At 38.6% G+C, this 25,860-nt stretch overlaps 2 protein-coding genes across 4 annotated transcripts in view; both read left to right on the plus strand.

The window, feature by feature from the left end:
- Positions 1-25,860, plus strand: part of TAFA1 (TAFA chemokine like family member 1) — a 547,514-nt gene that overhangs the window by 520,057 nt on the left and 1,597 nt on the right. For all 3 annotated transcript variants that reach the window (XM_050781321.1, XM_050781323.1, XM_050781322.1), the window contains exon 4: positions 20,624-20,748. In XM_050781321.1, coding sequence (XP_050637278.1) covers positions 20,624-20,748 — 125 coding nt within the window. The remainder of the gene's footprint in view (positions 1-20,623; positions 20,749-25,860) is intronic.
- Positions 1-25,860, plus strand: part of ARL6IP5 (ADP ribosylation factor like GTPase 6 interacting protein 5) — an 808,776-nt gene that overhangs the window by 204,797 nt on the left and 578,119 nt on the right. The gene's annotated exons all lie outside the window — the stretch shown is intronic.

The following is a 25,860-nucleotide window of genomic DNA, read 5'->3' on the forward strand; positions in this document are numbered from 1 at the left end:
CAGTCCTCCCGAGTTTTCCATGTTCTCAGTTGTGATTCACTCAGCCACCTATGACATCTTAATAAAATCAGAGAAACAATGTATCTCATTCATTTCCCTAGGATTTGGCTTCTAAGGCAATAGGTGAGTTCAGGGTTAGAGACACTTCTCTCCTAGTTGGTATCAATTTGTATAGATCTGAAGTGGCCTAAGAGGTTTTGCATGCCCTGTTCTTTCTCCCTTGTCTAAAGTTTCCATCAATGCCAAGAGCATCTCCCTGGGAGTATGAACTTCCCTTTAATCTAATCCATTTAGAAAATGACTCACAATTCATTGAATAAAGTAGAGAAAATTGATACCTTTTCATTAGTCTGACAAAGTCTTTTTCATTGCTGGCATCTAAAATGTGTTTTCTATTTAAATTTTATTTATATCAATCTTCTCTAGTGGGAGTAAGATTAAAATGAAAGACCTTACAATCAGTGTACAACTTTCCCATTACTGCCAAAATTGTGAGCACTAGTTTTGCAAATAAACTAATGCCAGGAATTTTCTGAGCATAATTTAGTATTTGGGATCAACTGCATAGTGGAATCAACCAAAAGTGATATTTTAATACCTCAATAACTATAAAAATGATTACTTTACATATAAAAAAGGAAAGAGTACTTAACTGATGTTATTTGATTATGGTAAATTTGTGGCAATTCTAGCAAAAACTATATTATAGAGTCTAACAGTACTCATAAAGTACTTTTTAAAATTGGACAAATGTTTGTATATAAACATATTTCTTCAAGGAGCCATTTCTAAAGTTTTAAGAAAAACACCAAAATGTAAAAGTATGCCTCTGTCAAATGGAATCATGAGCGATAATTATTTTTTTAATTATCTGTATGTTTTAAACGTTAGAAAATAATATGTATTACTTTCAGAATTAGAGAAAAAAATAAAGATTTTTTAAATTGGCAAAATAAGAAACATCAAAAACATTTGTTCTTCAAAATTGCAAATTACTATCTACTATAAATAAACTTTAGGGTCACTCTTAAATAATTCGAAGGTAGAATGTTAAATTATAAGATACAAGGTATATACAGTAAGAAATGTATTTAATAAGCATGATTCCTTGTGTTCCTTGCTGACCATTTATTAAACATTATTTTTCTACACAAATGCACAGTCACATAAAGCTGAATTCTAAAATAAAACCGTCTATTTAGTGAAAGCGAGACCACCATTTGGGATTTGATTTACTAATAGAATCAAAGATAAAGTCATCACAAATTAAAAACATAGAATAAGCCAGCGATTCCAGGACTGGTATTCAGCCTAAGACAAAGTATTATTAGTGGCAGGAATTAGGAGAGCTCCCTTGAGTTGCAAAAGGTCTCTGAAAATTCCCTGTCACCAGAGCGTACAGCTTTTTCCAAACTAGGATCTGTACCCCTGTGTTCCAATAAGACAGCTTAGAGTAGCCCGTAATAAGTAAAAGATTTCTAACTGTTTTGTGTTTTATTTAAAAATTCATGTCAAGTTAGCCTTTTATATCATAATATATATGCTTACTTATTTTAATACAAAAACAATTTTGTTAATTACTTAATGGTTAAATTGCTTCATCAACGAGGAGTCTTCTTATGGTCACACTCTGAGAATCTAAATTATATCCACTTGTTATTTTCTCTGATAGCACGTTGTATCTTTTTATGCATCACAACTTGTCAATATATATTGTCTGGTCTTTATATTCAGGGCAGAGTTCCAACAAGGGACTGTATGCTGCTTTAGAGTGAGAACTGTGTGTATTTTATGTCCAGCACTGCAGTAAATGATTAGCTTTTGAATGAATAAAAGATAACTTTTGTCTCAAATATCTTTAAAAAAAGTCTACCGACTGAAGGAAATTATACCACATTTAACTTGTGACCTTCAATCCTGCCCATTTCACAATCCATATCCTCCCCTCTACCCTCACCAAGATAAGATTGTCTGTTCAAAAAGCACTAGAATAGAATTTGTAGAGGGAATGCAATCCTAATCAATCTTACCATCAGCCCTTAACTTCATGTATGTCTTTGAAATATACTGTAGATCCTCTAAAGAAATACATTTTGACCTATAAAAAATGATCATATGCATTTCAGAATTAGTGTAATCTTGCATTAAAGATAAAGCATTAACCCTGTATGACGGTGATGGGATGGAGGCATACAAAGCTGGATAATGAACACGTGGATTAACAATGTTAATAACTGCCACATGCTGAGTATAAAGTTTACTAGGCATTATGGTAAGTGTCTTATCTAAAATTCACAATAACCAGTTGTGACTTTTCACTTCTTCTACAACTGAGAAAATCTTGAACTAAGCAATTTTCCAAAGTCATACTACTACAAAGTGGTAGAACTAAAATTCAAACCCAGGTCCCCCTATCACATATCCAAGAACTTAGAGTCTTAACCAGTACATAATGTCTCCAAATTGGATCCTATCCTTAAATGTGCACTCATAGAAAAGCAGAAGTTTGAAATAACTTCAGGGAAGGTTATCCAATGCCTTTAATTTCCTTTTTGCTTTGATAAAGACAATAACACACAGGGAGTCACTGCAGGTCTTTTGAAGAAAAGAGTTGTAACAGCTGTTCCAACAACCTGTGCAAAAAGGGAGGCTGGAGAGCTATCCCATCCCTCCAGTGGAGTTCTAGCTATTGCTTTAAATTGCATGACAGGTTGCACAAAAATAAAGCTGGAAATTTGTCTTGATTGATGTACTTATAACCTACTTCTGGGAACATGAATGCAATCATATGTTCAACCATTTAATTTATGCTTAAACTCTCATAAGTCATAGAAGCAAGCTGAGAGTTTGGCATAATATTGAAGAATAATGTTTTACTCTAACTTAGTGAAGAATTGCCTTTTTGGTTTGGCATGATTTTATTCTTTAGAGTAATAAAATTGATGATGCCAATGAAGATAATGATAGCTAATATGTATTGAACATTTACTGAATGCTCAGTACTCTGCTAAGTGCTTTGAGTGCACTTTCTCATGTAATCCTTACAACCCTTTGATATAGGCACTACTTTTTTTCTCTTTTTGTTTCATTTTCTTTATTCACTCATAAGTTGGAAATCCGTCTTGAGCTACCCCATGCCATTCAAAGATTAGTATCGTATTAATCCTACCATTAAGGAGTTCACTACCTAGTACAAGTAGGCAAGCAGATGAGTCCAGTGTGATTGGAGTGAAAGCTAAGATGACTGAGTTACCGGCTAAAGTGGTCCTCTGTTATTCCTAACATTGCCTTCAACCCTGCCCTTCTTCACAATTCTAGTGTAATCATCTAAAATCAAGAGTTTATTTTCTCTTTGAGTTTAGTGACACTTAACTAGCATTTCATCTGCTTCTTCTCCCATCTTACACACTACACCAATGCATCTTCCCCTACCAACCCTTTAATCATGTCTTTCCTTTGCTCATGGAATCTAGATTCACCATTCTCTTTAAATATATATATTTATTTAAAGTGCTATATATATATATATATAGCACAAGCTGCTCGCTTTCAAGAACTTCCATAGTCTTATTAAGCCTTTGTCTTAGTCTGCTTGTGTTAGTATAAAAGAATACTTCAGGCTGGGTAATTTATAAAGAAAAAATATTTATTTGGCTCACAGTTCTGCTGGCTGGAAGACTGGGCATCTGGTGAAAGCTTCAGGCTGCCGCCACTCACGGCAGAAGGTGAAGGGGAGTTGTATGTGCAGAGAACACATGGCAGAGAGGAAGCAAGGGAGAGAGGAGAGGTGCCAGGCTCCCTTGGGAACTAAGAGGGTGAGAATTCACTCACCCTCCCCTGCAGGGGAATTGACCTATTCATGAGGGATCCGCCCCATAACTCAAATGACTCCCATTAGGCCCCTCCCATTAGGCCCCATTTCTAACATTGGCGATCAAATTTCTGCATGAACCCTGGAGAAAACAAACATCCAAACTACAACAGGTTTTCTCCTTTCATTCCCCAACCTGAACCTGCTCTGTTAACACAACATATTTACCAGGGAAGGAGCACTTTGCTCATTTGTACCTCTTTCCTGTAATTTATGACAAAATGCCAATAACCTGTATTGAGAAACTCTGATCTAAACTGTCAGATTTGAGGACAGGACTATGTCATGTTCTTTACTTTATCACTCTTGGTAAAGCAGGTAATGTTTTGATAAACATTTGCTGAATTTCATTATATACTGAAACAATAGAAAGGGACTGCAGTTCTTAGTCAATGTAATGTTTGTTTATTGTTTTTATTAAGCCCATTGCTTATTAGTATCTTGCTATAGTTCCATGGCAAAATGCCTCATGAGTGAACAACAACCATAATGAAAAGCAGATTTCTGCTCTATTTAGGATTTATACTGAAATAAAGGATTGATTCTCCTTTTACAGCCTCTCTTTTGCTCTACAGCAATATGACCTAGTATAAGGGAAAAATCAAGACTAATGATTAAAGAAGCTTTAGTGATTTTAAGAATCTCTCAAAGAAAGATGAACATTCTGGAAAGAGTCAAAGATCACATATTTTCCTAAGCATGGCAAATTCACAGAGCAAATCCTAGAACCCCACGGTTAAAAGGGACCTTAAAAATCTTTCATAATCACTTCAGATAAGAGAAGTTGGTTTTGGTGGCTGATATTTAATTAACTCAATTCTAGAGGATAAAAAGTCCTTGGAGCAGTTATGCATCTACCTCACAAGTTTCTCATGCCTTCAAAAATTGTTCACTTCTGGGAATTTCCATTAAAATACTATAACTAGTGAAATCAAGTAATGCATAGCTCAGATTAAAAAAAAAAAAAGTGTGATAAGTTGGCTGTTGCTTGAATTTTTTTTAAGCTAACTTGATTTTACTGTAGCAGGACAAGCCCCAGACAAAACTCCTCAGACACCAAGTTAAAGAAGGAAGAGGTTTATTCGGCTGGGGGCATCAGCAAGACTCCTGTCTCAAGTGCTGAGCTCCCTGAGTGGGCAATTCCTGTCCCTTTTAAGGGCTCACAACTCTAAGGGGGTACATGTGAGAGGGTCGTGATTGATTGAGCAAGCAGGGGGTACGTGACTGGGGGCTGCATGCACCAGTAATTAGATCAGAATAAAACAAGATAGGGATTTTCACAGTGTATTTCTATACAATATCTGTAATCTATAGATAATATAACCCAATTAGGTCAGGGGTCAATCTTTAACTACCAGGCCCAGGGTGTGGCGCTGGGCTGTCTGCCTGTGGATTTCATTTCTGCCTTTTAGTTTTTACTTCTTCTTTCTTTGGAGGCAGAAATTGGGCATAAAATGATATGAGGGGTGGTCTCCTCCCTTATTCCCCCCTTTTGAGACTCTCACTCATTTTATTAGTGGGAGTTCTCACTTTCATTTTCACTACCCATGTCTTCTTGCAAGACAGATTAATAGTGATTCATATAGTACACTTGTGCTGAAGCATGTTGGTGAACTAAGGTAGCGATGAAGTTTTATCATTTGAAGAAGTACAGGTAGCAAACAAGGAAGCAGTAAGCAGGTTCCAATTACTATTGTAACTCTTATTATAAGAGTTTTAAATTCTGCTAGCGCTGGGAACCATTTTCCAAACATGGCCCCAGGATCAAATCCATGCCACACTTGCACGGGCACATGTGCTAGTTTTGTCATCTCTCTAACTGTGTCTTCAACTACTTGCCCTTGATTATCTATGTGTAGGCAGCAATTAGTAGGGTTAAATTTCCTACAGACCCCTCCTTCAGCTGCTAGCAAGTAGTCGAGAGCTAATCTATTTTGATAGATAGCAGTTCTCATCTGAGTTTCCGGCCCAGCCAGAATAGTCAAGGCTCTGCTGGTTTTATTAGTGATTATTTTTAAGACAACTTGTAACCATATGATTCGGTTGATCATGTAAATGGGGGTCTGGTATCCCCACGAGCCATCTTGTGACTAGGTAGCAGGCCTATAATAGTGTATGATTCTCTCAGGGGGCCATTTATCATTTTTTCAATTTCTTATAGCTATGCTTCTCTTTTCGCAGGAAGCATAGACAGGAAAGCCCAGGAGTCTGCCTGTTTTTATGGGCAGTAGGAAGAAAGATGGTTTAATAGTGCCAATAACACATTTACCTGCCCACTGGTCAGCTAATTTGGCATGAGCTCTATGCCCACATATCCAGCATAATCCAGTAGGGGCTGTCCAGTCCCGGTGGGACTCTGGGTGGGTCCACATGGTTTGCAACTTTGGGAATTTACTAAATGGTTTTCTCTCTGTGTGATTTGAACTCCACCAAGTGACTGGTTTTGTGGTACCATTGTACAGTTTCTGTCTCAGACAACTAAGTCATCCTACGGGGTGAGTGAATTCTTTTCCTTCTCTAGCTATGCAATATTGTCCAATAATTGAGGCTTTTAGGACCAGAAATTATCAGGGTGATTCTTTTGATCCAGGAATTCATCAGGAACTGGGTCTATAGGTACTAATTCTTGGGCTTCCTATGGCCATTGATCTCTTATTACAGTTCCTCCACATATATAACATGAAGTGACATTGAGAGACTGTGCTACATGCTTGGCTAATTGCAAAAACAAATTTCTTGTTTTTCCTGGAATTTCTGGTACTGGCACATTTAGATCATCATAGAAAGTTTGAAACACTGGCTCAGGAGAGCATTTGTAAACTTCTCCTTGAACCAAGATATTTACTCAAGGACCATGTCTGGCCCCATGGATTCCTAAGGTCACACGCTCTTCTTTTTTCCAGCAAGGATCAAGGGGATTGGTTATTACTAGCTCTAAGGGGTTACATTGACCCTTAGTACAGGAAGGGCCATTTTTTCCTTTCTGAAGGTGGACTGGATCCTTTCCATCTTTTTTTTTTTTTTAATCCAAGTGGCCTAAATGACACAAGACCAGTATTTACATTTATTTCCACACAGTCCTAATTTATGACAGATGTACTTATTTTCTGCCATATACCCTCTTTTCTAATTAAGAGAACCACACCTCATTCCTAACTTATTGCTATTAATTACAGCACAGGCATCATTTTAAGGTGATTTGTTTGGGCACCCTTTTTATTTCTGTTTTGGCTAACACTTTACTTGTATTGTTTATGAGCCCCTACCAGTCTTCAGTTCTTAATCTTATTTTTAAAACTGTGGTCATGGGAGGCTCAGATGGGTCATAACACACATCAGGTTGGTCATTTCCTGGGCTACATACCTTGTATAAAATAACATTATACAAACAGGTTCTTTTTAGAGTTCCAGTACACTTAAAATAACCATAAAATAATAGGACCTTAGCAACCTTTTGTCCTACCTCAGTGACTTGATGTATACACTGGGAACAGCCCTCAGTCTGAGGAAGGTCAGTTGAAGTCCTTACTGTACGAGTCCAAATTTTAAGGAAAATGAGTCCCGCAATGTGTTTCCTCATGCTTCAGCCATGCGTGGACAGTCAGCTTCCGGGTGTGACTGGAGCAGGGCTTGTCGTCTTCTTCAGAGTCACTTTGCAGGGGTTGGCGAAGCTGCTCCCATCCACGTACCGCTTACAGTCTACTGATGTTTAAGGATGGTCTTGGAGGTTGGACCTGCTAGAATAAACTGAGTCCAACACCTCTACACAGTTATGTTCAACTGGGCTTCTGATACTGGGAGCAAGGTGGTGGGGTTATGGGTGTTGCAAACTTCAATCGTTATGTGGGGATTTTCACACAGCAAGCTTTGGTACTTGGTTAATCTAGCATTTTTTAACCAATGATGTCCTTTGGTATTTATTAAAGTTACCAAAGCATGGGGGGCCTTTATATTCAGATTTTCCTAAGGGTTAGTTTATCTGCTTCTTGTGCTAACAGGGCCTTTGCTGCAAGGGCCCTTAGACCTGGGGGCCAGTCTTTGGAAACCCTGTCTAGTTGTTTTGAGAGATAGGCCACTGGCCCTGGCCAGGGTCCCGCAGTCTGGGTTAAAACTCCAACTGCCATTTTTTTCTCTTTCTGACACATAGAGTGTGAAGAGTTTTGTTAGGTCAGGTAGCTTCAGGGCTGGGGCCAACATGAGTTTTTCTTTTAACTCAGGAAAAGCTCGTTGCTGTTGGTTGTAATAGATGTAGTTTATTTAATCTACATTTTTATTTACTGTCACCCACCAAAATATTGACTTAAATCCTGCAGCTATTTGATTTCCAGCTTTAAGTTGATCTGGTATTCCTCATGGGACTCCAATTGCATCTAAATAGACATGACAGTCGAAAGACCCATAAGGGGCTTCTCTCATTTTATGATGTCTTATTATTTTTTTTCCTTCTGGTTGATGAAATGCCAGGGTGAGAGGGATAGCCAATTGGACTAAAGTATAAGTGCCACTCCAGTTATTTGGCAGAGTGCCCAGTAAAGGTCCACCACAATATCACCACACATCCACTCAGGGATGAACAAGGGCTGACTGATTGATAAGCTCTTGAAAATTTTTAAGCTCATCGCATCCCTTCAGGTCTCCAAGGAATGCTAAGTTTCCTCCCTGTTGTGAGAGACACGAAGTGAGCTTAGTGTTGGGAGATGGAAGCTGGATGGCCCTCAGGGGCTGAACCATGGGGTGCCAGACTTTGGGATATAGCTGAGAGAGAGCTTGGCATGACTTATTAGTCCAGGCTGTAGAATCCTGGAAAAGAGCTACCATGCAGCCTACACCTGGTCAACTGGAGGACCACCTTAGTGGAAGGGGGACAATCTGGGCCTCTGGCCTGCCATGTGCACAAGCATAACAATTGCTTTTTTTTTTAATGTGCAGATGGAATATTCAATCCATTTTAACCAGGCATTTGCATCTTGGTATCTTGTCTTAATTGCTAAAGTTTAAGTTTTGCACTTGTATGATCCTCTAGTAAAATGAACGTATGGTTTTAGGAAAATTACAAAAACTGGTTGGGGCAGTCCATCCTTGCTCTTTAGTGGTCCACAGAATGTTGGACCAACTATGGCATGAAAGTTCTACATTGAGGGGCAACACTCCTGGTTGGCACTGAGGTCTTTATCGAAATCTCCCCAGATTAAATGGTCCTAGTTTACTAATGCCTAGTCTGAGGAGAGTCAGGAGGGACAGAAGTACTTTTCTGAAGTAGAAAGCTGTCTTTGACTTGGCAAGTCCTCACAGGGTATAGCAAGGCAAGCATTAAATGCAATAGTTTGAGGCGAAATTGACTTGGTTATATTAATAACTAGATGGCCAGCAATAGAATGAGGAAAGAAGAAAGAGTAATTGAATAGATTAAAAGAGTTAAATTTTTCTTAGCTTTAGTTTGGTAGGGTTTTACCCTGGGACTATGGCCCATGACTCTGGAGAGGGTGGCGCTTTCTTGACTCGGGTGTGATGAGTCCATCCTTTTTTCGCTGTATGAACAGCAGTCTTGGTGGTTAGCAGCACAAGGTAGGGGCCTTCCCAGGCTGGCTCGAGTTTTTCTTCTTTCCACCTTTCGATGAGAATGTGATCTTCAGGCTGGTGCTGGTTTACCAGAAATTCCAGCGGTGGTACATGTGCTAAAAGACTTTGTTATTTATTTATTTATTTATTTATTTATTTATTTATTTATTTATTTATTTTGTGAGAAAGGAAAGTGGAAGATAAACCAAGTATATAATTTTTAAGAAATTGATCTTTTGTTTTAAATGTGGGGACCTTGGCAGTGGACTTTATAGTCCTTAGTGCCTTTTTACTGAGAAATTTCCTTTAGCATCTATTTTTATTAGTTTTTAAACCAAAGAAAGCCAAATTCCATTTTACATTTAACAGTGCTTCTCGTATGATTTGTATACCAGATAAGCTAAATCTTATCTTTATATTAGTGTGTTATTAATGTTAAACCTAATTTTAATAAAACCTTGTAGACATATTTATTTAATTTTTAATGTTTGACCATAAGGTAAGATTTTATAGACTCTTTCTAACCTTTTATAATTTTTGCTAAAGAGCAGGTTGGTGCTTTCAGAAAAACCTGTTATGCTTTTACTTTAATGTCCAGTTCACAGAAAAACTGTCTTTAACTTTAGCTAATATGTTTACACACAGAATGTTCTTTACAATTAATGTTTTAAAACTTGCTTACACCTTCAAAACAATACTAGTTTTTTAACTTTTTAATGTAGGTAAAAATGTACATTCTTATGCCTCCTTATAATCGTTTTACCAAAGGTATATTCTTATACACCTTGCATATAACCTGTTTTTTTTTTTTTTTTTTCAGTAGTTTTACATTCAGGAGGCCTAGTTACTTTTAAATTATACAGCATTTTTTGCATAAATTATTTTTTTAACACACTTTTTTTATAACTTTTTTTCATCACTTTTACAGGCAATTTTTCGACATGCCTTAACTTTCTGACTTATTACAAGCATTTCTTTCTTTAAACAACCAGTTAATTTATTTCAGGACAAGAATTTACTGTATAACACTCTTTTTATATAAACTCTATCCCCTCCTTTTTTTCCCTTTTTTTTTTTTTGAAGATGATAACCATTCTTTTTCAAAGCGAAACTTTTTTTATGCCTGTGGACTAGACTGTCTAAGGCCACAAGAATAGAAGTTACTGTAATACATGTTACACTGTTAACTTTTAGCAAACTTTACTTTTGTTGAAAACCTTGTAAGTTTGGGATTTTAATTATCCTTTGCTATTAATAAAACCTTGTTTTGTCCAAATTAGAATTGGCACGATGGCTTTCAAAGGAATAGGGTACACTTTTTTTTCTTCTTAACTACTTGTATATCTGTCTCTTTCTTTCTCTCTTTGAATTTGTCTCTCTTTGACTTTCCTTTTGCCTCTGTCTCTTCCTCTCTCTGCCTCTCTCTCTCTCTCTCTCCTTGACTCCCTCTGTCTCTTCCTCTCTCTCCCTCTCTCTCTCTCTCTCTCTCCTTGACTCCCTCTGTCTCTTCCTCTCCGTCTCTTCCTCTCTCTCTTTGCCTCTTTTCCTCTCTGTCTCTTTCCTTTCTCTCTCTCTGCTGGTCTTTCCTTGCCTCTGCCAGCTGCTTATGCTGCTGTTCTCTCAACCACTGTGTGTTGGGGGTGGGAGTCTAAAACCAGCTGTAACCAAGTGTCTATGTACACGAACTGATCTGGGTGCCCTGGCTTACTTGTCACCTTGTGCCATACCTTTGAAACAAGGGATCTGTCCAGGCTTCCTTCTAATGGCCAACCTACTTCTAATGCTGGCCAGTCTGTCTTACACAAAGTTTTAAGTTTTCCCGGTGTCATAGTACTCCATAGTCTCCCTTAAATTCATTTTTGAAATTTTTCAACATAGTTCCTAGTAGGATGGGCTTATTTGTGCCTGACCTAGGCTTCTTCAAGACAAAACACCACGCTCACACCACATGCACACCACAAAACAAAGAACAGATAAAAAGGGCACGCACACACTTTTGCAGTTTGCACCAAACCAAAATCAAAACTAAAATCAGAGTATCCAGAAATCCAAGCCAGGTCAAAACCAAAACCGAAGTATCAAGCAATCCAACTCAAGTCAAAAATGAAAACCAAAGTGCCGGTACAGGCACACTGTGGGTGATCAGGCCACGCTTCCACTCAAATGGAGTGGGCAGGTTCCCAAGACCAGTCCTGTCAAGCAATTCAAACCAAATCAAAACCAAAACCAAAACCAAAGTGCCAATAAAGGCACACCATGGGTGATCAGGCCATGCTTCCACTCAAACAGAGTGGACAAGTTTCAAAGACTAGTCTTACCAAGTTTTAGATGTCCAGATTCCAAGTGCCCATTCATTTCCAGAGTTCAACCACTGCGTTGATCCTCCACGAAGGCCTGCCACACACTGCTCTGGCGAGGCGTCCCACTGGGGCAAATGTTTACCTCGGAGCACTCTCAGGATCTGTGTTGCTCGGGCTAGTCGGAGTCCCCCACAGGGATATTCCACAGGGCAGGCTTAAGCTGCCTAAGGAGCTGCCTCAACCATCTGCCATTCACCTCACTTCCTGGTTAGGAAACCAAGAAATGTAGCAGGACAAGCTGCAGACAAAACTCCTTAGACACTGAGTTAAAGAAGGAAGGGGTTTATTTGGCCAGGGGCATTGGCAAGACTCCTGTCTCAAGTGCCGAGCTCCCTGAGTGAGCAATTCCTGTCCCTTTTAAGGGCTCACAACTCTAAGGGGGTGCGTGTGAAAGGGTCGTGATTGATTGAGCAAGCACGGGGTACACGACTGGGGTCTGCATGCACCGGTAATTAGATTGGAACAAAACAAGATAGGGATTTTCACAGTGTATTTCTATACAATTTCTGTATAGATAACATAACCAATTAGGTTGGGGTCGATCTTTAACTACCAGGCCCAGGGTGCGGCACCGGGCTCTCTGCCTGTGGATTTCATTTCTGCCTTTTAGTTTTTACTTCTTCCTTCTTTGGAGGCAGAAATTGGGCATAAGATGATATGAGGGATGGTCTCCTCCCTTATTACAAGAAACTAAATATTTTTTTTTTCTGAAAGTATTTGTGTTTGATATGAAATTTATTTTCGGTAGTAATACAACACAGAGAATTCATGGACTCAAAAGTCAATTTTTTTTTTTAATTCTATGAATACTGAATACAAAGCTAGAAGGCACTGAGTGAGCATAATAATGATCAACAACAACAACAAAAAAAAAAACAACGTGGATTTTATGGTGAAGCAAGCCTGAGTTTTAGTGTTAATTCCTGCACTTCCTACCTGTGTAAGCTTGGGAAAGTTACTTAATATCTCCGGGCTTCAGTTTCCTCACTTTTAAAATGGGTTAATGATAATACCTACTTTATAGGGTTGTTAACAGCAGCAAATCCATATGGTTCTGCAGCAACCTCAGATTCTGCCTCCTCAGAAGAAAGAACTTGACCGAATGACTTAAAGCAGAGGGAGAGACCAAGGCAAGTTTTAGAGCACAGGTGAAAGTTTAAAATTTTAGAGAAGGAATGAAAGCAAGTAAAGTACACTTGAAAGAGGGACAAGCGGGTGACTTGAGAGATCCAAGCACACAGTTTGACCTTTGACTTGGAGTTTTGTAAGTTGGCTTACTTCTGGGGTTTGTGTCCCATCTCCCCTGATTCTTCCTTTAGGGGGGTTGTCCACGTGTGTAGTGACCTGCCAGCACTTGGGAAGTTGTGAACATGCTCATTTGAGGCATTTTTCCCTTATCAGTTGAGTGTTCCTTGAGGAAGGTCTGTTAAACTCCATCATTTTGCTTCTTAGTGTACATGCTTGAGCCCACTCATCCAACTCCTGAGATCTTATGGGGAAGTTGCTGATGACCAGCTTCAGGTGTTTTCTCTCTGTTGGGAGACGGCCTTTCCCTGGCACTGGCTGTGACCAATTATTATTTTAGAGAGACAGTTTAACAACCACCTGACCGTCACCTGATGGTTGCCAGGCATTCCTGGTGGGGGGTCATTTCCTGCCCTGCTCATGTCAACCTAACTACCTACTTTAACAGAGTTACTGCAAAGACTGAGGTAACACATTTAAAATACCTAACAGAGAAACACATAGGAGCGCTCGATAAAGGTTAATTAATCTTTTTATTATTGCATTGACTATCTTAATTCAAAATATTTAAGAATTATTTATCTTTATATTTTTCTTAGGTAGGGGTGAGAATTTTCTTCTCTCTGAAGGTTCAAATCTGTCTGTTGAAATGAAAGGACAATAGATCCACAGAGGAGAAAGTATGCAAATGTGTTAATATGTACATAGACATGGGAGTACCACAAATGTGAGGCCCCAGAAGAGCTGGATGACTGAAATTTTTATACCACCCTGAGGTTACGGAAAGAATAGGGGCTTGGGTCTTCTCAGGAGGAGGAAGCGGAGGTGGCATCACTGGTTATGGGAGAATGGCAGGGGCAAAACCTGGCAAATAAAGGCTGCCTTCTTATGCAGATAAAAGCCCCTCAGGTGTCTTGGAGCACTCTCAGAAGAAATAAATGGTAGCCTGTAGGTAACGATTTCTCTGTCAGACTTTAAAAGTGTCAGACTTTGAGTCTTTCTTTTGCAGGGGTGGGGGCGTTGGGCAGTGCTCAGGGAAAGCCCATTTGCATCCACTCTTTACTTCACTAATGTAGATTTCTTGTTTAGATACAAATCGTCCCCACAAAAGACAGCCTTTCAGAGCTATTTCTGTGTCTACAGCCCCTCTGAATAGCCATCTGAAAATATGCCAAAGAAGTAGTTGCAGGGGGTGCATATTTGGGTTCCCATCACTTATCATAAGTATCTCCATGAGACAAACTAGGATTGATATTAGCTCGTTTAATTAAATCTAGTAGATCAATTCTCTTTCAAATAACCTGAAGGTTTTTAGGTAGCTTTCAGTTTGGGTGAAGAGGAGGCAATTTTGAAATTCTCTCGTTGTAAATTTTTAAAAAATGTATTACAGAAAAAAATGAGTTTATGAGAAAATTATGATTAGAGAATGTAGCTTTGTAAACCAAAATAATAATAATAAAAGTCTGGGATAGGTCTCGATCAATTTGGAGGTTTATTTTGCCAATGATGAGAATACACCTGGGAAAAAGAGACACCAGTCACTGCAGGACTGTGGCCTGTACTTTTTCCAAAGAGGGTTTTGAGGGCTTCAGTATTTAAAGGGGAAAAGTGGGCCAGGTGGTAAGGAGAACAAAAAAAAAAAAGAGGGAAGGTATGTAGTAAGGTGAGCGGTCACATCCTTATGAGGCTATATTAGCTGTTTTCATGCTGCTGATAAAGACATACATAAGACTGGGTAATTTATAAAGAAAAAGAGGTTTAATGGATCACAGTTCCATGTGGCTGGAGAGGCCTCACCATCATGGCAGAAGTGAAAAGCACATCTTATATGGTGCTAGACAAGAAAGAATGAGAATCAAGCAAAAGGGGAAACCCCTTATAAAACCATGAGATCTCAGGAGACTTACTTCCATGAGAACAGTATGGGGGAAACCACCCCCATGATTCAATTATCTCTCACAGGGTCCCTCCCATAACACATGGGAATTATGGGAGCTGTGATTCCAGATGAGATTTGGGTGGGGACACAGCTAAACCACATCAGATGCTTTAATGAGTGATCACTAAATCTACACGTTGCATGTGAAAGGAGTAAGCAGAGGAATGGGCAAGTATGGATTCGTCTTGTGTGTTCAGTAAATCTGCATTTTACATGAGATAAAGTAAACATAGAGTAGAGGAAGAAGTGTAATATGCATTTGTCTTGGGATGGAGAGAGGGACGATTTCTACTCCTGTCTTTGTCCTGTACCTGTGAAGATAAGAGACCATGGAGAGAGACATGTGGCCTTCTCTTGCAGCTATCTGTTTAGAAGCAAAAGGAAGGATTTGTGTGTGTGTGACTCAGTTTGCAAGCTTAACTTTTACCTTTGGCATAGTGAGTTTATTTTATTTTCCTTTCAAACCTTGACCTGGAATGTAAAAGGATATATATGAAGATGGCCGTGTAATGTGTCGATCAGAAACAAAATTGTTCTAATAACATCTTCAGAAAAGCAACACCACAAAGTAAACTAAAATATTTTACCCCCATATATACGTCTTTGACATATTTTAAGATGGCTGTTCAGGGGGCTTATAGACAGAAGTAGCTCTGCAAATCTGTCTCTAGTGGAGAGGATTTGCATCTGTAGAGGAAAAAAAGTGAAGTAGACAACAGATGCAAACAGCTTTTCTCTGAAGCCCCCACCTTGTCAGTATTTAGAAAAGACTGACAGTCTGACACCCTGCTGTTCTCTTTGAGGGCTGCTACCTGAGAAGTTTCATCTGCATAACAGGACCACCTTTGCTAGCCAAATTTCTCTTTGCCTTCTTCCATAACCTGCTCCAAGCCCTTATTCTTTCTGTAAGCTCAAGATGGCATAAAAACATCAATCATCTTGCCTTTCTTTGGATTTTTATATTTTGAATGACTCTTTTGCACCTGTGTGCACATAATTTGTATGCCGTTTTCCCTGTTAATCTGTTTATTTTTATTTTGTTTTATATACTCAAATTAGCAAATCTGTAGGTTTAAACTTCTCTACAACTGGAAGAATGAATTGGATTCTAATAAGCCAAAGGGTAGAGCAAATCATCCAACTCTATTTAGAAGAGGCTACTCTAATGTGAATTTTTAGATATTATAACAGGTCTGAGGACATTTTTCTTCTTAGAAAGCCTTTTACCCCTATGAGCCAGTGGATTTTTACAACCTTGAATTAAAGGTGATGCATGGATTTGGAGATGTATTTTTTCCCTAATGTCTACATTTTCATTTAGGAGATATTAATGCTTAAGACAAAAGGAAACTGCTTTGTTAGCTTGCAACAAAGTAGATCAGCTCCAAGTGGGCACAGAGCAGCCTGAAGGAGGAGGAATAGGGCTTAGAAGGAGGCCAAAAAAAAAAAAAAGAAAAGAAAAGAAAAAAGAAAAATGCGAAAAGCTGACCTCACTGGTGGATATGCATTATTCGCATGACTGTGAAAAAAGGGTGACAAAATGCTAAGGTGAAGGACTGTTGGGAAAGGCAGTTTCTTCTCATGCTAAGACCAAAGGGTTTCCATTCTTGATGGTTTAGATTCAGGGCAACAGTATTGAAATATTAGGTGGGCTTTAAGTGGATACGCATCAGAAATGGTAGTAAATGTGACTGGACTGTTTCTGATTACGTGCTCACCCAAAGGAAACTTCAGATTATAGGTTTTCAATAAACACTGGCAAACCTTGATTTGTATCTTATGTATGTAACTGGAGATTTTACAATTTATTCTTGTTCCCTTTCAGTAGTGTATGTTTTTCTTGCTGCAATAACATGTTCTTCTCTTATGTAATATTGTCATCTCTTCATTCACATAAATAAAGTATTTTTACCCATGACAAGAATCTTCCTTTACTCCACGCCCAGATACAGATCACTTCCATCAAAAACAAAACAAAACAAAACAAAAACCTTTAAACTCTCAATCATTCTATACCCTGTGGAGGATTTGTGTCTTCTGTTAGAACTCTATGTTTTACCACAATATTACATTGTCTTACGTATGAATAGAGCTATTTAGAAGATTTTACCACCTATGCTTACTGGCCATATCCAATGGAATTGCATCATATGTAATTTGGTCTGGTTCACATTTAAGGTAAAAATAAAATATGGCAAAATTACCCTTGAGAAATTTCTTAAATTGACAATATAATAGAGTAGACATATGCATATAGAATCCTACTGTCACCTTAAGGGAAGAGCCTGAAGCACAAAATGTAATTTGAAGAGTTTATTTGAGCCAAAATTAGGATAGCTGCCTGGAAGACTCAGACCCAAGTAACCTTGGATATGAGATCCACTGGCCATAGTTAAAAGCAGGTTTTTAAAGGGTAAAAAATGGGGATTGGGGCAAAGTTTTTATTAGGAATTCTCATTGGTTTACAGAAATAACATCAATTAGTGATTGGATATCCATTGCTACGCTATAGGGCATGGGATATGGTGTCCACTGAGGCATTATTAGGTTAATGCATAGCTATTTGCAGCAATTGCAAGCTATCTCCTTAGATGATTGCGTGTCTCTAAAGAGAGGAAGCAGGGTGTGATTGCTATCTCATTTTATACCTCCCTGGGCCTAATAATTTGAAAAGGCTCACACTCCTCACATAAAAGTTCTTTTCTTTCCTCACTACATAATAATTTTATTCAAAGTAAAGACTGAGGAACACTGAATTCTAAAGAAGGGGAAGTCCGAAGTAAGAAAAGCATACAAGGAAAGCCTAAGTGCAGAGAGATGTCTGGATGTTTAAACCATTCTGCTTTTAAGTCAGCAATCTCATCCTCTAGTGAACGTGGATAGAGAGAGAATTTCTTTTTTTTTCTTTTTTTTTTTTGAGACGGGGTCTTGCTCTGCCGCCCAGGCTGGAGTGCAGTGGTGCAATCTCGGCTCACTGCAAGCTCTGCCTCGCGGGTTCATGCTATTCTCCCGCCTTAGCTTCCCAAGTAGCTGGGATTACAGGCACCCACGACCACTCCCAGCCATTTTTTTGTTGTTGTTGTTGTATTTTTAGTAGAGATGGGGTTTCACCATGTTAGCCAGGATGGTCTCGATCTCCTGACCTCGTGATCCACCCGCTTCGGCTTCCCCAAGTACTGATTACAGACGTGAGCCACCTTGCCCTGCCAAGAGAGAAAATTTTAATGTGCTCCTGCTTTGCTGTGGGGTTTACTCCATCCCGTTTTAATGTTAATCCTCTGTGATGTTATCATATTTCATTTGGCTTCTTTGTCGTTATGCGACTTAAACATCATGGTAGAGAGCATCTTTGGAACATGGGGGATGGAGGGGAGTGAGTAAAGAATCAGGGTTCTGGTCCAGTGTAAAAACAGCCAACCAGAAAACATCGTGAGACAAACACCTGGCTGACATTTTGAGGATTCTGCATGGGAAAAGCTCAGGTGGAGTTGGGAAGAGCTAACACAGGGAGGAGCTACAGAAATGACTGGTGCTTGTGTAGAAATCGTTTTTCAGTCAAGGCGTTAAGGGAAATATAGAGTTTCTTGATTTGCGTTGAGTGAATCTAGTCACTGGTTCTATAAAATTTTGTTATCAGAAAACCTGTGCTGTAAATATTTAATACGTACACTAAATTCATTGCCAGCTTCCAATCGTGGTCATTCTTTATATCGTCCTGAAAATTAGGGCAGTTTTATCAGAGGCTTAACTTTTCATAGTTCCCCCCACAAAAGGTAACCACAACCCATATCAACTATACTCTCAATGGTAGGGAAATATTTTCATCTAATATTACTCTTGACTTTTATTTTGCAACTTTTCTTTTGTACTTTCAGTCAATTCATTTTTTCTTTTGCCAGGCCTTTGAAATTCTTCAAGGCCCTAGGCTGAGGGATAAACCCTAATGCTTGGTGGATAAATTGGCCTTTCTGAGAAGAATTCCTCAGTCATTCTGAAGAATATTGAGGCATTTTGTCCCCTTCGTTGAATAGAAATAGTGCAAGTTCTATGCTCTACAAAAGTTAACAGCACAAAATTCCTCAAGACCCAAAAATTAAGTGTAGGGTCTTCATCTTCTGAAATTTTGATGAAAAATCAAAAGGCACGAGGGCAAAAGGCAGATTAATAAAAGAAAAGACATACAGATTTATCAATATGTACATAAGGGAGAATCACAGTGATTACACTAACCCCCTAATGGCATATAAAAACTTATATACTGTCTTGAAGTTACATGAAGAATGGGGACTCCGTGCATGGCCCAAAAGAGGTTATGATGGTAAATCAGGTTATATGGCAAGACAGGTTAGGGAAGGGAGAAAAAAGGAGGCCTGGTTAGCAATGTTGGTCTCACAGGTAGCAGCCCTCAGAGAAAATAGATGGTACATATTTATTTTAGGCCCTTAAAAGTTTCAGACTCTCAGTTAATTTTTCCTAGACTGGACAATGGGGGCTTCAGAGAAAGCCTGGTTGTATCAGTGCAGATTTTCTGTATAGATACAAATCTCCCCCTTGAAAGAAAACTTTGCTGGGCTACTTCTGTTTGCTGGCTCTCTGAACAGCCATCTCACACTATGTCAAAGAAGTATATTTTGGGGTAAAATATTTTTATTTCCTTCATGAGTCTTCCTCTTCCATATGCTTTCATCATAAAAAAAAAAAAAGATTTTTTTAATTGCCTGTGAGTTCTTCCTGTCCATGCACAGACAAAATCTAATTCACTGAGACCATGATATTGCAGTAAAGAGTTTAATTAAGGCAAGGCTGGTCACATGGGAAACCTGGAGTTTTCACTCAAATTAGTCTCCCCAAAGCCTTGGAGGTTAGGATTTTTCAAGGGTAGCAAGGGGCTAGGGAATGGGGAATGTTGATTGTTTGGAGATGAAATCATAGAGGTCTGGCAAATGGTCCTCATGTGCTAAGTCAGCCTCCAGGTGGGGGCCACAGGACTGGTTGAGTCCTGAGTGCATGGGTCTCAGTGGAGTCAGTTGGTTGCTATAATGCAAAAGTCTGAAAAACATCTCAAACAGTCAATTTTCAGTTCTACAATAGTGATGTTATCTACAGGAGTAATTGGAAAATTACAAATCTCGCAGCCTCTAGAACAATAGCTGATTATCATTTAACTACTTCTATATCTTAAGAGAATTCAGGCCTCTCTCATAGTCCTAACTTTGTGGTCTTTCATTAGTTTTACAAAGGTAGTTTACTTTTGGGAAGGGTTATTATTATCCTTGCTTTAAGTGTAAACTAAATTCCTCCCAAAATTGGCTTGACCTATGCCCAGAAATGACCAAAGATAGCTTCAATGTTAGAAGCAAGATGGAGTCAGCTATGTTAGGTTTCTCCTACTGTCATAATTTTGAAAAGGCAATCTCAATCCCTAACAAGACACTCCTTGATGAAACCAGACCACATAATTATATTTGCATTATAAGACATAAAGATTAAAATCTTATTTTTCTTAATAGAATTTTCTTAACTAGTCACGGAGGATTAAAGAGGACTTAGTGTGCTTCCAAGAACATGGAAATCTGCAGAGGGACACAACGTCAGTGTTCAGGTTGTTTGGATAAGTTTCAAACACAGTTGTTTCCTGTTTTTGCACAGCCTCCATAGTGATTGGGAAATGGTGGTGTGAGATGGAGCCTTGCCTAGAAGGAGAAGAATGTAAGACACTCCCTGACAATTCTGGATGGATGTGCGCAACAGGCAACAAAATTAAGACCACGAGAGTAAGTGCACTTATTTCAAATGCATTTTGCATGTTACAGACTGTACTGTTTGAGTTTGGGCTGTGCAAACAGCATCCACAGAAGCTTTGCACAGGAGAGAAGAACGATTCTCCTGTGACAGAAAGCCTTCTTAACTATGCAAATCACTGTCCATCTATGAATGAGGCATTAGAGATTGAACTTGACTTTTCCACACTGAGCAGTTTAGTGTTTCTGTCACAGACTCATAAATTAAGTTGGGTTTCCAGCCAGAGGGGAGAGGAATCATGAGGTAATTATTCAGATAACTCATCCAACATCTATAGTGCTCAGAATGATAATCAAATAAAGTTCCTCCCTAATTCATCCAGATGATTTGCTGAAAGGGTCTGCGTTTAAGTACACCTACAGAAGCCATTTTCTAATAGTTCTTTAAAAGAGTTCTGTGATGATCTTTCAGAGAACTGAAAAGAGTTTTGGGGCATGAATAAATCATTCTTTGATTTCTCTGGTTGAATCAGGAGTGATCTTCTAAACAAATAACAACCTTCAGGGTGGGGTAATCCGACCCATCAGAATTGGTGCCCTGATGCTGGAGCACGGCCCAGCTAGCCAGATATTAACCCTGTAGTTACTGGACAGCCCTGGAATCCTAAAGGGGACAGGTATGGGAGATGCTCCAGATGCTTAAGACAGTAATTATATATCCACTAATAAAAAAGTATGTCAACCTGACAAGTGTGGTCATATGTATGTGTACCAATTGAGTAGCAGCCCTGTTTCTCTCTCTCTCTCTCTCTCTCTCTCTCTGTGTGTGTGTGTGTATGTGTGTGTGTGTGCATGCCTGTGTGTGTTTTAATTTACAGGAGTTTTTTTGAGAGAGGGGGCTCTCATTCTGTTGCCGAGGATGGAGTGAAGTGGTGTGATTATAGCTCACTGCAGCATCTAACTCCTAGCCTCAAGCAATCCTCCTGCTTCAGCTTCCCAAAGTGCTGGGATTACAGGCATGATCCACCACACCCAGCCTATGGAGTATTTTTTAAAGCAAGCTCCATTGGTTACAAATCCTAGTATGCTGAACTTTTATTCTACCAAAAGTCTGATGTATTTGAAAGAATGTCTCTGTTTCCTACCCCTTATTATTAATCTTGACTTACTCTTCCTTCTCAGCATCACCTTTTCAATAAATAAAATTGGTTCTTGCATCTTTGTAATGCAGAAGACAAAACTAATGCTACATAATACTATATAAAATTTATTTTTCACATATAAAATAGGTGAAAACATTTTGTGTATCAAATTTCCTTGCCTATTTGGACCACATTGACCAGTAGTAAATGGCCATATATTTCCGGCTTGCTACCAGGAGGGACCTCTGAACCACCCTAGCTTGCTAACATGCATCTGTCTGTGCCTGAGTAGCTTAATGTGGATTATCCTGTTTCATTTTAATGAAACACCTACAAAAGACATTATTCAGAAATGAGCCTGGTTCATGCAACTTATTCACAGAAACCATTTTAATTAACTAGTGGAAGGTGGGATATTAGGTTTCCCTTTGGTTACCTTTTGCCTAAAAATGATTCTTCTGAATAATTTGAAGTTGCCCTCACAAATTGGTTTGTTTTAAGCTATTCTGAATGATGGCCAGTATGACTGGAATCTAACCACCTTTGTTTTAAGCACATTGCTGATATATTTCCTGCCAAATCTCTTTATTCTAAATAACTGATTGCCCTTTATTGAAGGCAAGTCTTGCTCTCATGTTGTCTCCAGATGTGAAACACAGTAAAGAAAAATAATTCAAGTCAGGATTTAAGTATGTGAAATTCCAAGAACACCAACTAGGAGACTTTTTGGAAGACAGAATATAAACAAAACAAAACGAAAATAGAAGCAGAAATTGTTAATGCTACTTTTTTGAGACCAATGTAACTTTCTTTTATTTGGCCTCTGTAGAGTACATTTTAAAACCATCAGGTGTGTTGCAGATGCACCCTAGACATTTTCCAATAATACAGGAGTATTGTGCAGGATCCGATCACAGTAACAGAGACTGGAGCACACCATTTGCTACCTCCCTGGGTGGGCTGAATTCAACCCAAGCAGTTGAATGGATGAGATAAATAAATTACCATTGCAGTTGGTTTGAAAACAGAGGATGTACCTGTTCTGACGTGTACATCCATTTCAAGCAAGGAAATAGGAGACTACTCTACAGCCATGTGAGCTGCACACCAGTCAGCTGAGAATTCTCAAGTCTGTCCTTAGAAAAGGAAAAAGAGGACACTGGAAAAGCTGTACTTTTTAAACCTTCAGAAGACTCAAATGCTCCTACTGACATACATCCTCCCTCCTCCCTCCTTCTCAAGAAATTCACAGTGAAATAAGCACTTTTAAACACAAAGGGCACCAATGAAGTCCAGATAATGTATACAGGAGCCATCTATTCTGTGTGAATGGTGTGTCAATGCCAGTCCTTAGATCATGTGCTCTGAAAACACATTTTATATTAACTTTTCTTCTATACCTTATGTATTCTTCTCCATCAGAGCACAAATATGCTTACTCACTTCAAATATTGATTCTAACAATTTGACTTTAAAAATGGTTTAATTCACAGATGTACTTTAATTATTATGAGTCACATGTTCTCATTGTTCTGCTGTTATCAATGAGGTAAAAAGAAAACTACCTCTTTTGTTCTTTATTGTGTAAGACTAATTCAAAGAGAGTTCACTCGGGATAAAAAAAAAAAAGTTGGAGAAACACACTCATATTGTTAATAGCAACTGAGAGTTTCCTTCATACTATTACTTTAAAAGTAACTTCAATATAAAGATAATCACGAGAAAGCTTCCTGAGACTTCATTCTCTTTCCTATAAAAGACTGTTCCAAACCTTCATCTTTTGTAGGATACTTCCAAAATAATCATCCTGAACAAAATTCTTTTCGAAATGTGGATAAATAATGTTTCAAAGTATGATCTAATTTAAAACTTTATGGTGTTCATTTTTTAAGGAAGGTGAAGAGTAGAAATGCGGTGGTTCATCTTAACTACCAGACACCCCAGAACGTCTGGACTAGCCCAGGTAACAGGCCACAGTCTAAAGAAAAACCTCAGGAACAATGGATATGAGTGACTTTTACCACAGAAGGAAGGAGAAAATATAGGTGGAATTAGGCAAAGCCTTTTCTTTCAGGAGATTTGAAATAACTTTTTAAGAGAGGAAGACTCCTGGATGCCACCCTATAGAAAAGAAGCATTCACCTTGAGAGGTTTTCCAAGACCCAGCCTGGAGTAGAATAAATCTGGCAACACACACACTTCTGGGGAGAATCTCAGTACATCTGGGTGAAGTTTCATGGCCAAATTATTCCCCTGTGTCTGCTTGATCATTGTTTCAATTGCTTTATTAAATCGCTTTGTTGGTACTTAGGAGCAAGACTAACCAACAAAAATATTGACTAGAGATTTTGTTCTTGCAGTTTTAGATACCTATTTATTTATGTCTTTTCTTTAAATTATATCAAATACATAAGTTTGAAAGTTGGGGAGGCTCTATCTCATGTATTCAGATACATGTCTATACCTTGTATATTCAGGAACAATGACTTAATTTAGAAAGACAGACTTCCGCCTTAGAGATGTAAAAATGAAAAGTATCTGAGACAGGTTTTACTCAATTTGGAAAGTTTATTTGGCCAAGGTTATGAATGCATGATCTAGAGGTAGGTCTGTGCCTTTCTCCAAAGATGATTTTGAGGGTTTCAATATTTAAAGGGAAAAGGGTGGATATTGAGGAAAGAAGCAAATTTTTAAAGGTGTGGTTGGATAAGAGACAAATAGTTACATTCTTTTGGTCTTTGACCAGCCTTTCACCAAATACACCATTTACATGTAGGTAGGGGGTAGAGGAAGAGCCACCTAGGCCTTCATCTAGCTCAGTTAATCTGTATTTTTACATCAGAGGATGCAATCAGATATACATTTGTCTCAGATGAGCAGAGAATGACTTAGAATTCTGTCCTTTGTCCTGCATCTGAGAAAACAAACTATCAATTTACATTGCCAGGGTAAAATTCAACAGAAAGGTTTTAGGGTAAAATTCAACAGAAAGGTTTTAGGGTAAAGATCTGGGACCCACAGGGAATTTCCTTGTGGTAAAATTGTGAGTGAGGTATGTGGTTTTTGAAAAATCTTTCTAGCTATATCATTTAGGAATAAAATGAGAGGCAGGTTTGCCTGACATCATTCCCAGCTTGAATTTCCCTTTGGCGTAGTGATTTTGGAGTCCCTAGATTTACTTGCCTTTCAAAGACAAAATAAGTTATTTGACGATGGAATAATATCAGCTAAAAACTGAATGTCAGTTATTTGGAGGCAGGAAGAGGAAGAGAATGAAATGAGGAGAAAACCAGTTACTGGAAAAGACAAATTAACAGGTTAAAATAGCAGAACATAATCTGGTGTAATATCTTGGGAAGTAGCAAACCACCCTGGATTTGCTTCATTCCAGTATGTGAATGTCTCTCAGACTAGTGAGAAAATCAACAGTTAGTACACAATGTAAAGTCAAGTTTTATTTCCTAAAAGGAGGAGGTAGAAGACCCCAGATTGCACACTTAACCACTATAACCATCTTGTCAAATCGGTGTTTTCTGTAACTGGCCCAACACAAATCCACCTGCCTAACTCTAAAATCCTTAAATGGACTTCTACCTCTAGCCTCAGAACACTCAACTTCTAAAACTATAAAGAAGTAAGAGATAATAAAGAAAAATGCCATATTTCCTAGAATTCTAGAGTAGAGGTTTCAACTCCATTAGAATTGTTATTTATGCTTGAAATTAGTGGTTCTCTGTACATGTGTCCCTTTGAATATTTGAACCTTTGGTACCCTATTCAAGTGGATTAAAAGACATCTACAGCAACAGAAATGTAATCTTGATTGCCCTTGAACACTGTGTCATTGAGTAGAACAGTTTCTCACCTTGCACAGGAACAGATTCTCATCAGTGTGTTCCTACACAGACGTGGTCTAACCTTGGCAATGACCTCACCTCATGCCAGCCCTCTACATGTTACAACAGGCCAACTTCACAAGACCATGGATTAACTTACTCAGTTC

Source organism: Macaca thibetana, chromosome 2, assembly GCF_024542745.1.
Source record: "Macaca thibetana thibetana isolate TM-01 chromosome 2, ASM2454274v1, whole genome shotgun sequence".
Lineage (NCBI taxonomy): Eukaryota > Metazoa > Chordata > Mammalia > Primates > Cercopithecidae > Macaca > Macaca thibetana.